The sequence below is a fragment of the Oryzias latipes genome, chromosome 8 (assembly GCF_053564925.1).
Source record: "Oryzias latipes strain Hd-rR chromosome 8, Olatipes_Hd-rR_3.1".
In the NCBI taxonomy this organism is placed as follows: Eukaryota; Metazoa; Chordata; class Actinopteri; order Beloniformes; family Adrianichthyidae; genus Oryzias; species Oryzias latipes.
Window position 1 is genome coordinate 2819087 of NC_136244.1, and position 12367 is coordinate 2831453.

The 12367-nt window shown below is 44.3% G+C and overlaps 1 protein-coding gene and 1 long non-coding RNA gene across 2 annotated transcripts in view; one reads left to right on the forward strand and one right to left on the reverse strand.

The window, feature by feature from the left end:
* The first annotated feature begins 999 nt into the window (after positions 1-999).
* cpt1a2b (carnitine palmitoyltransferase 1A2b) overlaps positions 1000-12367 on the forward strand; it is a 37305-nt gene continuing 25937 nt past the window's right edge. The window contains exons 1-3 of the mRNA XM_004071865.5: positions 1000-1155; positions 5411-5553; positions 7710-7849. Coding sequence (XP_004071913.1) covers positions 5413-5553; positions 7710-7849 — 281 coding nt within the window. The 5' untranslated portion in view covers positions 1000-1155; positions 5411-5412. The remainder of the gene's footprint in view (positions 1156-5410; positions 5554-7709; positions 7850-12367) is intronic.
* LOC144994207 (uncharacterized) lies at positions 5759-6058 on the reverse strand. Its single transcript, XR_013657644.1, has 2 exons — positions 5935-6058; positions 5759-5888 (listed from the first exon to the last, which is right to left on the reverse strand). It is a non-coding gene; the product is annotated as an uncharacterized LOC144994207 (long non-coding RNA).

The following is a 12367-nucleotide window of genomic DNA, read 5'->3' on the forward strand; positions in this document are numbered from 1 at the left end:
TGAAAGGAGCAGAAGAAAGAACAAAATAAAACATTAGAATTTACTCCATAATATGTGTGTTTATTAAAATGTAATTTGTGTGATTAAAGAAAAGACTTTTGTTTTTAAAAGTATTTCATTTTATTTCCATTCTTATAAAATAAAGCAAAAATTGTAAACCCAAACTACGTGGGTCAACTGAGGTGTGAAAAGGTTGAATGATGAAAAAAACCTTTCCAAATTGAACCATAGGGGTGTAACAATCAATGACTTAATCTGTGGATTGATTTTTTTCCTATGATCCAACCAGGTTGAATAATCTGAGGCAAGTTGTCAATAGAACGGACCTATACCATTATAAAATCGTTCCAAACTGAAATAAAATGATTATAATCGATATTGGAAGACACCATTTGGATTGATAACGTTTAAATAGGTGATCACTATCAAAGATTGCATCGCGAAGGACTTCCACCACTTCTTTCTCTAGTTGCTTGAGCTTGGTCTGAATACAGACCAAGCTTAAGGTTCAGGACTCGATCCAGACCAGATTAAGCAGACTTTGTCCAGACCAATCCACTTTCCAGTATGAATACACCCTGAATTACACTGGTTGAACATTTTGGCTAAAAATGTCAATCGGATCAAATTGGATGGTAAAGTTTGAATCGTATCGTCAACCACAATTTATGATATGAATTGAAATCTTGTTAAAGTGAATCGTTACACCCCTAAGTGTACCCCTTTCTGTTTAAAGGTTGAAACATTTATTCCAAACAGTAATTTATTTGTGGGACAAAACATACAAAATACACACATCTACATATTAAACTTAAGAACCAAGTATTTTTGAAACTCTAGACATTTTTCTGTTTACAAATATTACGTATTTGATTATTTATAGTTTGGTAATAGCCTGTTCCAATGATAATCTGCAGTCAGCTGTAAAATCATTTGACAGCAATGCTGAGACTCGTTTTTTTGGTAAGCCTTTTTTTTGTCAGAGCCGCTCATCTTCGCTTCCACACCATCTTTGCACCGGCTGCCTGTGATTGGTTGGCGGAAGCTCAGTGCGCTGTGTAGGCGCGTGAAAGAACGCGTTGCAAACAAACAAACCCCTGCGTCTCTGAAACCAACCGTTCTCCCTCCGAACTTCACCCAAAAATAATAGCGCAGGTAAGCAGAAATTCACGGAGGGACATTTTTCTTCCAGTTTATGCTCAGCTCCATTAAGTTAATTTGATTTCCGGCGTTTTTTTTCTTGGTTGGGCTGGGTGCATTTTGGGCGGATGCTGAAAGGCTTTCTCTGTTCGTGCTTGTCTCGTCTTTGGTATTTTAGGCGTTCGCTTGCTTTTTCTATTTATACACGTAAATATGATAGTTGTGCATCTACTCGGTGTACGGAGGGCAATAAATGAATGCAGGGATGTGTCCTCCCACCCCGACCTACCGACCGCCCGCTGCTGATGGAAGGCGGTGATGGAAAGCAGATCTGCCCAGGGCCAAAACGCCAGTGGAACTATTTTCTTTGGTGAAAGTAGTTCGGGCGTTCCGGTAACCACTTTCTCAGTCGGTGTTGGCCGCGTTGAATCGGTTTACGTTTCTTCTAATCGGGTTGTTCTTGTCTGTAACGAGCCATTCGTCGAAGCAGTAAATGTTTTTTTTCTTTTGATTTTTAGATCGTAAAAACAAAGACGAGTAGTTTGTTCTATATTTGGCTTGTGCACGTGCCGCGTGCCCTAACGACGTCATAGACTCATACAAGCTACATGTTAGTATTATTATTAGGGAAATCAATATTTGGTGTTATTTCTCACGTGAATAAATAATTTAGGCCTCGTGATTTATGCTACTTTCGTGTCGTCAAACTAGCTGGTGCCGGTAAAACCGGTTTTGTGTCATAGTTTTTAGAGGTTTTCAGTGAAACACCGGTTGGTTGGTTATCTGTAGCGTGGCATGCTGGGTAAAAACCTGCTTCAAGAAGACTTTTACTTAAATATGGAGGAACTGTCAGGAAGCCACTGCAGCTGGAAACCGGAAATCAAAAAGATTTGTCATTTTCACACCAAAAGGAGAGTGTTTGATTAAAAGTATAACAAATCAGTCAGTCAATTTTTATTTCTCTAGCAGATAAACGTCACAACGCGCTTCATAATAGTAAAAACACGCAATATTACAACTAGGCATCATACATAAATGACAGACTAAGCAGTGTAAAAAACAATAATTATGGTAAAGGAAGGGCGTTCCAAAGACGAGGAGCGACCGCCTAAAGGCAAGGTCTCCTCTGGTTCTGTAGCTGTTTTTTGAGATCTGTATAGTGTTCGGCTTGAAGGCCTCAGGGCCAAAGAGTACGGGGTTAAAAGGTCAACAATGTACGCAGGTGTTTGTACATGCAGACGTTCTTAAGGGCTTTTGCTAAAAAAGGGAAAAAGCTTTGTATATTAATCTGAACAAGAAGAAATAAAAGTCTTATTAATCATTTCAAGGTCTGGTCTAGACTGAGATGCTTTTGTATTTTGTATTTTAGGCAATTCTTTACTTTAAAGTGTCCTTCCAAAGATGGGCATTTGTCAAGCAACACCCTTATGTTTCAGCTACACAGCTGGAGCCAAGGTGTTTGATCGAAGAGATTTTGTTTTCTGGGGTAAAACTCAGTTTGTCTTCTGAGCATTTAAATGTAAATGGATATGAAATATCCCCAGGTTATTGTTGAATAATCCAATAAATGGGTCACAGTGTTGTAGTTTCAGGGTAGGATCAATAAAGCTGAAAGTCATCCACATAAAAAAGATAGGAAATTGGGAATTGTGTATAAAATAAATAACACAAGGCCCAGAACTGAACCCTGGGGAACACCACAAGATATTTTCTACATTTCAGAGGTTAATGAACCTACCTATGACATAAAAAGTTCTTCCACTGTGGTGTGAGACAAACAAATGCACAACGGACGATAAACATCTTGAAGCCGTACAATCACAGTAATGTGAGCCACGGGATCACATGCAGATTTCAGGTCCAGAAGCAGCAACGGAGCGAACTGACCAGAACCATAAGCACGCCATTAGACCTTTCATTGAGCTGTTTGAGTAGAATGTTTCTGGAAAACATCTGACTTTGTTCTGAATACTAATTTAGTTGTGTCGCAGCTACCTTCTGCAACACTTCACAGACTAAAGGAAGCCTTGAAACGGGTCTAAAAGGATTTGAAAGGTTGTAGTGATCTGAACGTGTTCCTTTGGAAAAAAACAAATATTTTTAACATGCATTGATGGGAGAAGCTATTCTGTCCAGCCTGGGCTCTGCTGTGGAGGAAGCAGAGCCGGGATGAGAATGCATTGAAATGTTTCCGTATCAACATTTTTCAAAAACACGATCAGCCATGGATACACTACTCTGGGTGTGTCCACATTCAAGGGCCGCATCCTTCATCGAGCGGGTAGGCCGGATGTTAACAGCTGGGAATCTGGACGAGTCTTCTAGCCTTTAGATAATTCCCGCCGTTCCATCGGCGAATTCCCCGTCGCCAAGAAACCGTGAGTCCCGAACAGAGAGGAGTAGTGAACAAGGCATGTACCTCAAAAATGTCCTGGCTTATTTGATCCAACTCTTAATCTTGGAAGAGTAAATATAAAATGGTGTAATTATCTCCAACTCCGGGTCCCGCTTCACAGTCCGCCACTGTTGTCAGAAACTCTCTGTGATCGGCCGCAATGCATCTTGGGATATGGACAGCAATGAAAAATACACCGGACCAATCCTTGAACGCAGCCGTCCAATTTGGACACAGTCTCTGTTTCAACTGTGACTTTATTTTTAAATAGAATGTGAGGTTAAGGTCTGGATTGCAACTGTAAATCATTTACAAGAATACAAGCTTGCTGTTTGTTGTCAGGAGACGTGTGCGCTCCTCTTCACACGCTGAAGAGGAGCATTGGGTAATGGGAGGGGGTTATAGCCGCTTGGCTGAGTCCAGAAAAAGAGAACAGATCCCCCATTTAGCGAGCTTTCCTCCCCGTGTGACCACGGGGCGCAGAACGTGACTCCAACCCCCTTCGTCATCTCTGGATTTTGAAACATTTGCTCTGCAACACGTGCATGCGGAGGAAACTAACCAAACGAGTAGTGATCCAACAATAAAAGGAGTCGGTTAGAATAACAGAGGGCCACGGGCGGGGTGTGTGCATGAAAGGTGAGGCACATGAAGCAGGATTCCTCCCTGCCTGGGAGGAAACATTAAGGGGATTGAAGTGTGGAGGATGGCTGGATCTCTGTGTTCTGTGCGGTCATGCTGTTGGATAACAGGAACAGTCTGTCTGTTGTCTGTGACGCTGACGTCTCTGTGCATCAGCTGTTGATGGCTGCTGTCTGCTACAGGAAGAGCTCTGCCTGTTACTCATGGAAAACAATCATTTACTGAACATTCTTAGTATTCATTTACATGCCTGACATTTTTCCTTTAGAGTTTAATAATATTAAATGCAGTGTTTGATCAAATTAACCTCTTAAGGATTTTACGTTTAAAAATATTTTTTCTTTGTACCTTTTTTTCCTTATTGTTCTTCTAGTTTTTACTCAAACCTTTTTGTATTTAAAAATGCTTTCTACAGCACTTTACTTTTTTTTTTTTTTTTTTTTTGCTCTGCGGTTATTTTCATAAAAAATAGATGACAGTAATTCAGCTCAATACATTTCTGATGGTTTCTCTTTAATTTTTAATGGCTTTATTTTCTCTGCTTATTGTGTAGTTGAGTTTTATTGCACTTGTGGCTCGAAAAGCACTTTGTGTTGCAAATGTTTCTATGAAAAATGCTCCAGAAATGAAGCTGATGGGACCGAAGAGTTCAGGGGTAAAAAAATGAATAAAATAATGTTTTTTTTTTACATCAAAAAGAGTATGAACCAAAGATGTTTTAGATTTTAGCTGTTTTTTTGTTGTTTTTTTTTGCTTATTTGATTGTGTTATGATATAAAATAATTGTTTCTGACTTTGTAGCACAGTTCAGAACATTGCTGTGGGGGCAGTATCATGATCAGGGTTTGTGTCAGTCGGTCAAATTGAAGGCGATCAGGTCTAAAGTCAGGAATAAACAGATCCTCCAGTGAGGTCCAGAGATTTGCAGGATGTTTCTTTACTCGGCATAACTGACAGAAATGTTCAATTACAAGGAGATTGTGGTCAACGGTGAGGAGAAGTTCCAACAGAACATGTAGAGTAACTTTCAAATGGAGTACCTGATGATATCATTGACCGAGGGTTTCACTGGTACTTGAAACCCGCCATGGTTTGTCAGAGGATTGTTCTGATCTGCCAGCGGGCTCAAAATGAACATATCAAGTTGTAACGGTGCTAAAACTCCACTTTAATTAAAAGTTAAGTAACTTAAATCTGGTGATTTTAAAAATATGCCAACTTGTGCTTTGACAGCGATGGCGGAGGCTCACCAGGCGGTGGCGTTCCAGTTCACCATCACTCCTGAAGGCATCGACCTGCAGCTGTCCTACCAGGCCCTGAACCAGATCTACCTGTCCGGCGTGCGTTCCTGGAAGAAACGTGTCAGCCGCATGAGGGTGAGGATGTGTGTGTGTGGGGGGGGTGTTTAGGTCTCTGTTAATGAATACAAATAGACCTTCTTGTTAAAGTAGGGGTGGGGCATTATCAGTAGCAGATTCTGCAAGTTGTTTCACTCAGAAGGCTGGGTTTGGTCTTTAATGTTCATCATTGATAAACCTAAACTGTGACAGACTGAATGGGGGGGGGGATCCCATACTATGATTTTTTTTTTTTTAAAGAATTTATTTGTATTTATTTTGCATCTTCCCCTTTTACCTGTATTAAAGAGCCTGTATCATGCTGTTCTTAAGCCTTTCAGTAAACTTTGTCCATATATATAATAATATATCACCTTTTTTTTTTTTTTTTTTTTTTTTTTTTTTTTTTTAATATATCACCTTTGACACACTAAAGAACATCGTTTTCAAGGAATATGTGAGTTTATTTTCACAGCTCATTTTTCTACCCAGAAGTAAGACGACTCGATGCCTGAAGGCCTGTTCACACCGGGACGAATTTCGCCGGCGATTTTCGCCGACGTTTAACGCCTCGTGACTAAACAAAGGGCACCAATGAGAGTGTGCACACCGACGCGAAAAAACGCCAGGCGTTAAAGCGTCAAAAAAAAAAAAACGCCTCGTTTTTTTTTTTTCGACGCGTCGCGTCGAAATCTACTCGACCAATGAGAATGGCGCTTTTGCTCACGTGTCTGGAGCTTCTGAAGTTACAGTAAAACACAACTTGGGGGCGCTCAAACACAAAACTGCCTTGCTGAGCACACATACCAGCGAAGAAGATAGACGCCAAGTAGCGTCTACACACAGCTGCGAAGCAATAATGACGGACATTCTAAAATATCCCCGAACCAAGCACCAGTTGGAGCTACTGGTGCTTGAAATATTCATGTTTTCTTTGTTTGATTCTGACAAGCGTGTAAATACTTGCTCTCTTCTTCTGAGTGAAAAGCGACTTTCAGAAGCGTAAAGTTGCGCAGCGCCACCTTGTGTACAGGAGTATTTCTGTTTTACATTAAGCGCCATCTAATGTCAGGGAATGAAATTGCATGTTCACTCCACTCATCGTCAGCGAAAATCGCCTGGGTGTGAACACAAAAAACGTGGCGAAAAACGCTGGCGAATAACGCCTGGCGAATATTCGTCCCGGTGTGTACGGGCCTTGAGGCTCCGCTTTTCAACCCTTGTGGGTGCCGCCCATTTCATGACGTCATCCTAGAGTCGGCCTCACCAGCGTTTCTGTATTTCGCCCACAAAAACAACAACATCTGAACTTTAGCAAAGATGGATGTGCAGATTGTGCACAGAAAATGAAAGTGTTTTACTGATCACTGCTAGCTCCAAGGAGAAAGTGGGTGTGTGTTAGCCTGGGGGCGGGGCTAGCAGCAGAGACTCTTCCTGGAAGGGGCTGTTCCTCAATTTGTGATTCATGTTTTCATGCTGCTCAGAGAGCAGGTTTATAGAGGAATACTCAAACATGTGTGAATAGATCAGAATCCTGCTCTTTTGTGAGCATCTAACATTATAAACACTCAAACTCCAAACTTGATTTGGTTTTGGTCATGGTGGAGAGGTTACGGTCCGAATGTTTAAGGGTTTGTCATGTATGCAGATAACAGTTCAAACAGGTGACATTCAAGGACTTTAATCAAAGAGGAGAAAAATGCTGAAGAACACCATACCTACTGTGAAACAGGGGAGTGGAAACATCACAGCTCTGTAGAAGATCTGCATGGAGGAATGGGCCGAAACAGCTGCTACAGTGTGTGAAAACCTACAGGAAGCCTTTGACCTCTGACATCACCAACCAGGGTTACAAAGAAAGGATTATAGTGAACTTTAGTCAGTGATGAGGTGCATCATTTCTGCACCAATATAACACAAACATTCTTTAAAAAACAGACAATGGGATTTCCTGGATTCTTTTTTGCATTCCGTCTCTCACAGTTGGAGTGTATCTCTATTGACCATCGCAGACCAACGTCAGATTTATAACCAGAACAACTTGCAGAATCAGCGATGGACACTTTTTTTACCTCACGACATTTCTGGAATTTCTTTCCAGTGTTTTCTTGTGTTGATGCAAAATAGTTGTGATTGTGTGTGTGTAAACGTTGTCGTCATAAATGTATAATCACGCTTGTTTCCTGTGGTTACAGAACAGAGTCATTAAAGGAGTGTACCCCGCCAGCCCCTCCTCCTGGCTCTTTGTTGCCATAGGAATCCTGGCTACCATTTACATGCAGTCGGATCCCAGCATGGGGCTCATCGCTGAAATACAGCAGCGTCTTCCACTGAGGTACCGGCTCACCTTTGACCTTCAAAGGGCTGTTGTTGTTGCTTTGAAGGTCGTTTGGTCTGTTCTGACCGTCAAAGATCAGCTGTTGACCAGAGGAAATGAATCTGGAGCAGTTCCAGTTCTTTAAGCAAAGGTGCCAAAGTAACAGACTGTGTTCGGGTTTCTTTATCTGGCGGATAAAATCCGCGGAGAAAATGGGTAGAGACCTTCAGCAGAAGCAGCTCCGGAAGGGCAGCCATCTGCTGAAACCATGAGTCTAAGGGCACAGAAACGAGTAAAAGACTGAGTCAAGAAGCAGACAAGCAAAGAATGAGAAGTCTAGTTTGATCCAGGCTGAAATCCAGTTACCGTCAGAACAAGAAGCTGCTCAGCTGCATCTCCACTCTGCAGATTTGAGGTTCACTCAAACTTAAAGGCAGAGAAACGCACGAGTGGTAGTTTTGTGGCATGGACTGTTCACATCATTGTGTTTGACTTGGACACAAAACCATTCAGGCCTACAGTGACATATTCATCCCCATTCAAGCCTTCAAGCACTCACACCAAACGTAAATCGCTTGCAATATTCACGTCTGCTGCCGCTTTTTAAAAACTTTTTAAACCCACGGCAAATTTTCAGCTGGACGCATGCTCCAAAAAAATGTGTTCACAAACCTGCTGCTCCTGTCGCATGTGGGAGGAGCTACTGCCCACAGTTTTTAGCGTTATTGCTACATGGAAGACACGGATGATGTTGAGAGGTTTTTTATTTTGATTTTGTAGAGCTCTACTAAAAAATCAGTGATCACCACGTCTCCATGTCTGGGTTCATGACATCATTCAGAGACTCTCCCAGCTTCACCCTCTACTGCCGGAGCTGCGTCTGAATGACGGAGACTTTCAGCGCCGCTTCCGTCTCTCTGTGACCCAGTTTGACGACTTGCCGTCCTGCATTAGTCCAAGGGGGGAAAAAATACAAATAAGAATAAGATTAGAGGACATTTTTTTGTTGTTTCTGACGGTTTTGGCCTCCAACTGCTGATTACATCGTCAACGCATCACGGGTCAGTTCCCAAAGTTCAGATATTTGAACTCAGGAAACATTGGACCTGGTGAGCATCAGAATTATTGCTGAGATGCCCGAAACGCACTTCCACTGGGACGTCGTTCTGCAGGACCTCTGATAGCGTCTGTACATTGAATTTAGGGCTGGGCAAAAATAAAGATAAATCTCTGATTTTATTTTTTTTAATTGGATTTCTGCCCCTAGCTACGGTATTCAGGCGACCGGGCCTGATTTGAACACTCTAATTTTTTTCAAAGTAAACACTTCGGACCCCGCGGGACACTCAGCTAAGAGCATGGAGGGGGCGCCGAGAGGCAGGGGCTGGGACAGGCGGTAGCTCGCCTTTCGGCAGACCGCGAGGCTTCTTTAAGCATTGCAAAAATAACAAAAGCATTATTTTTACACAAAATATAAACAATGATAATGATCAAATATGTTTTTCTGATTCTTTTATTTTTAATGGCCTTCCATTTTGGTGTTGTGGCACCCTTTCAAAGTCTTCTGTCCCCCCCCCTACAAAATGTTCTAGCTCCACCACTTCTCAAGACCAACTTACAAACACCAAAAGTAACATTTGCATCAGAGCGGTTCTTTAAAATCAAATGCTTGTTCATTTTACGACCACATCATTTTTGTTGTGCATTATTTGTTTTGGTCGTTCAAAAACACACACAAGTCGTTTTATCCGATTACTCGATTAATCGATCGATTAAGTGCTAGATGTATTGATTACAAAAAGAATCGATAGCTGCAGCCCTATTCTTTATTAACAACTAACGGTAACAACTGACTACCTAACTAATGAACTAGACTGAGCGCGTGCCACGCGAGTGAGAGCCTTTGACTCTGATGGGCTTTAGGCAAATGTTGCAGCGTGGGGGGGGGTCTCTTCCTCCACGTCTGTGGCAGTAAACCCACATCACATTATATTCCTTTCTTGGGAACAAACTTCCCACATTCACCGGTAGCCATGCTGTCGCTTGCTGTTTCGTGTGTGCTATGATGTCGTTGTTTGTCGCGTGCCATACTTACGCCACGGAAGCTCTGGGGAGCCAAAAATGCACCACATAAAAACTCGATTTAGTTATTTTTGAAATCACCCGGAACAAAGAATTCGAATGAATTCATTCAACCGATTTATCGCCCAGGCGTAATTGAATTAACTTTGAAACTGGCCACCCCTGTCGTGTGAATCCTGTTTGGTGTGAATGTAGCTTTAGTCAGATGTACCCGTACAGCGGTTGACCTTTATGAGTGTTAAGGGGGGTTATTGAACACCTGTACGGTCTGTGCATAGAGCCTGAAAACAGACAATCAAAAACTGGGTAGCAACGTGTCGACACAAGAGTTTTGAGTGTGAACGCCAGAAACGAGGGTTTACTGGCGTTTACATTGACTTTCCTTTGAAAGCGTCACTCAGACGGCGGTTGACGAGGCCGGGGTGTATGTAGTTTCACAGACAGACACGGGTGTGGAGGTAAGGACCTACTCTTACTCTTAATGTCTACTCCTAATTTTGAACAGTCAGGCTGCATGTAAGGAGCACACATTTGTCATTTAAACGGCACTCCCAAGCCCTTGTGCCGCTCGCAGGACTTCGGGGAGGTTGAAAACTGCATCTCACCTACTTCCCCCTGTCTAAGTGTTGTGTGTCGTACAAGTGTTTGCTACGACCTGTCGTCCACAGTGTCCATAGATAAAATGTGCATAAACAGAGCAGAGCAAAGGGGGGGGGCTACTTGGGAGTGGCCCCCCTCCTATGGTTGCCGTATGGAGTGGGCCCCCCCTCTTTCGGTTTTATTTGCACCTTAGACATGTAGGGTCCTTGGTAGGGGGGGTGCTTGGACATCACTGCAAGCAAGCAGCAGATGTCCTCCTGGCACCCTACCCGCCAATTTTAACCGCACCTTAGACATTTAGGGCCCCTTGGTGTGGAGGGTGAGGGGACATCACTGTGAGTAATCAGGAGATGTCCCCTTAGTGCCCTACCCGCCAATTTTAACCGCACCCCCCTTAGTACACACACCCCTCCCCCTTCAATATATACATTCAAACATAAACACACACACATGCACACAAACACCCTCTCAAACACCCATACACGCACACACATTTTACAAGGAAGGTGGGACCTGGGTCCATCTGTCCCCTACCCCTTCCCTGGTGGGGGGTGCGGGCCCCTTGGCGATGGCGGCCGTGTCCCTTGGGTGCCGGCTCCCTGGGCCCGGCGGTGCTCTCTCCGCACGGTGGGGGGGTTCATATTACACCTGAGCCGGGGGTGTTCGTGTCCCTGGGGGGTGGGTCCTGGTCCTTGCCCCTGGGCGCTGGGCCCCGCCAAACTTCCAACATGGCCGAGCCTGGTCGGGCCATATTTATAACATCCCTTGTGGGCCGCCCTTTTTTCCCCGGGGTTCCCCCCTCCTGGGCGGGGGCGGCGGGCCCCTGCCTTGCTCCTACCTGGACCAACCGTGGGCCGGGTGGGTGGCTGCCTGGAGTGCGGAGCGGGTCTCCCTTGGGGGGTCCTGGCTCGTACCTGGGGTCGGGGCGGGGGGATGCCCGGAACTCCTGGGTGGTGGTGGGGTGCTCGTCTGGGGCTGTGGGCGTCCCTCTCCGGTGGGGCCCTGCGTTGGGCTCTTCCGGCGCGGCGGGGGGCTGCTTTCCTGGCTGGGCTGGGGCGGCGCTCTCTTTCCCTCTGCGCCTCCCTGCTCTCTGGCTCTGGGGGCCTCGCGGCGGTCCGGCTGGCCCTGGCCTGGGTGGCGGTCTTGGTCGCCCGGGGGGCGGTTGTTCCCTGCCTGTTCCCGTGTGGCGTTGGGGGAATTCCGGCTGCCGCTGCTGCTGCGGCAGGGGTATGGGTGTGGGGGTGGCTGGGCGCTCCTCCTCCTTCTTTTCACATTCCACCATCCATTTTAGAAGAACATAAACACTCACCTGAGCACAGGTGTTAGCTCACCTTTGCACTAATAGTTTGCATGATTGAATGAATGAAAGATTTCACACTAGTTGGTTTAAAGGCATAGGTATGCGTTCGTGAACACTATCTGTTTTGTGTGCATGTTGACATGTGGACATTTTTGCGGCTAGCAGGTGTGTTGATAATATTTGAGTGTGTGTGAACAGGCCCCGCCCTTTTTGTACTACATTTGAACCTTACCATAATGATTAACAACCAGTAAACCTGTCTGCTCTATCCTGCTTCATGGTCTTACCCCCCTTCCCCTCCTATTATCACCCTCCTACCCCCCCCTCTCTCTAACGTCCCTCTCTCTTCTTCCCCTCTTTCCTTTTCCGTCCGGTCCAACACCAAAGATTTTCAAACATGATTGAAATTAATAAATTTTGGCCTCAATTACAAAAGGGGTTTATTCAGACATACCTTTGGTTTGTCTGAAGATGAATAACCCCTCTTGTTAAAATAAAATATGTCCAACACAAGAGGCCCTCAGCTCTCATCTGTTTGCCTAGCTGTTGGACAG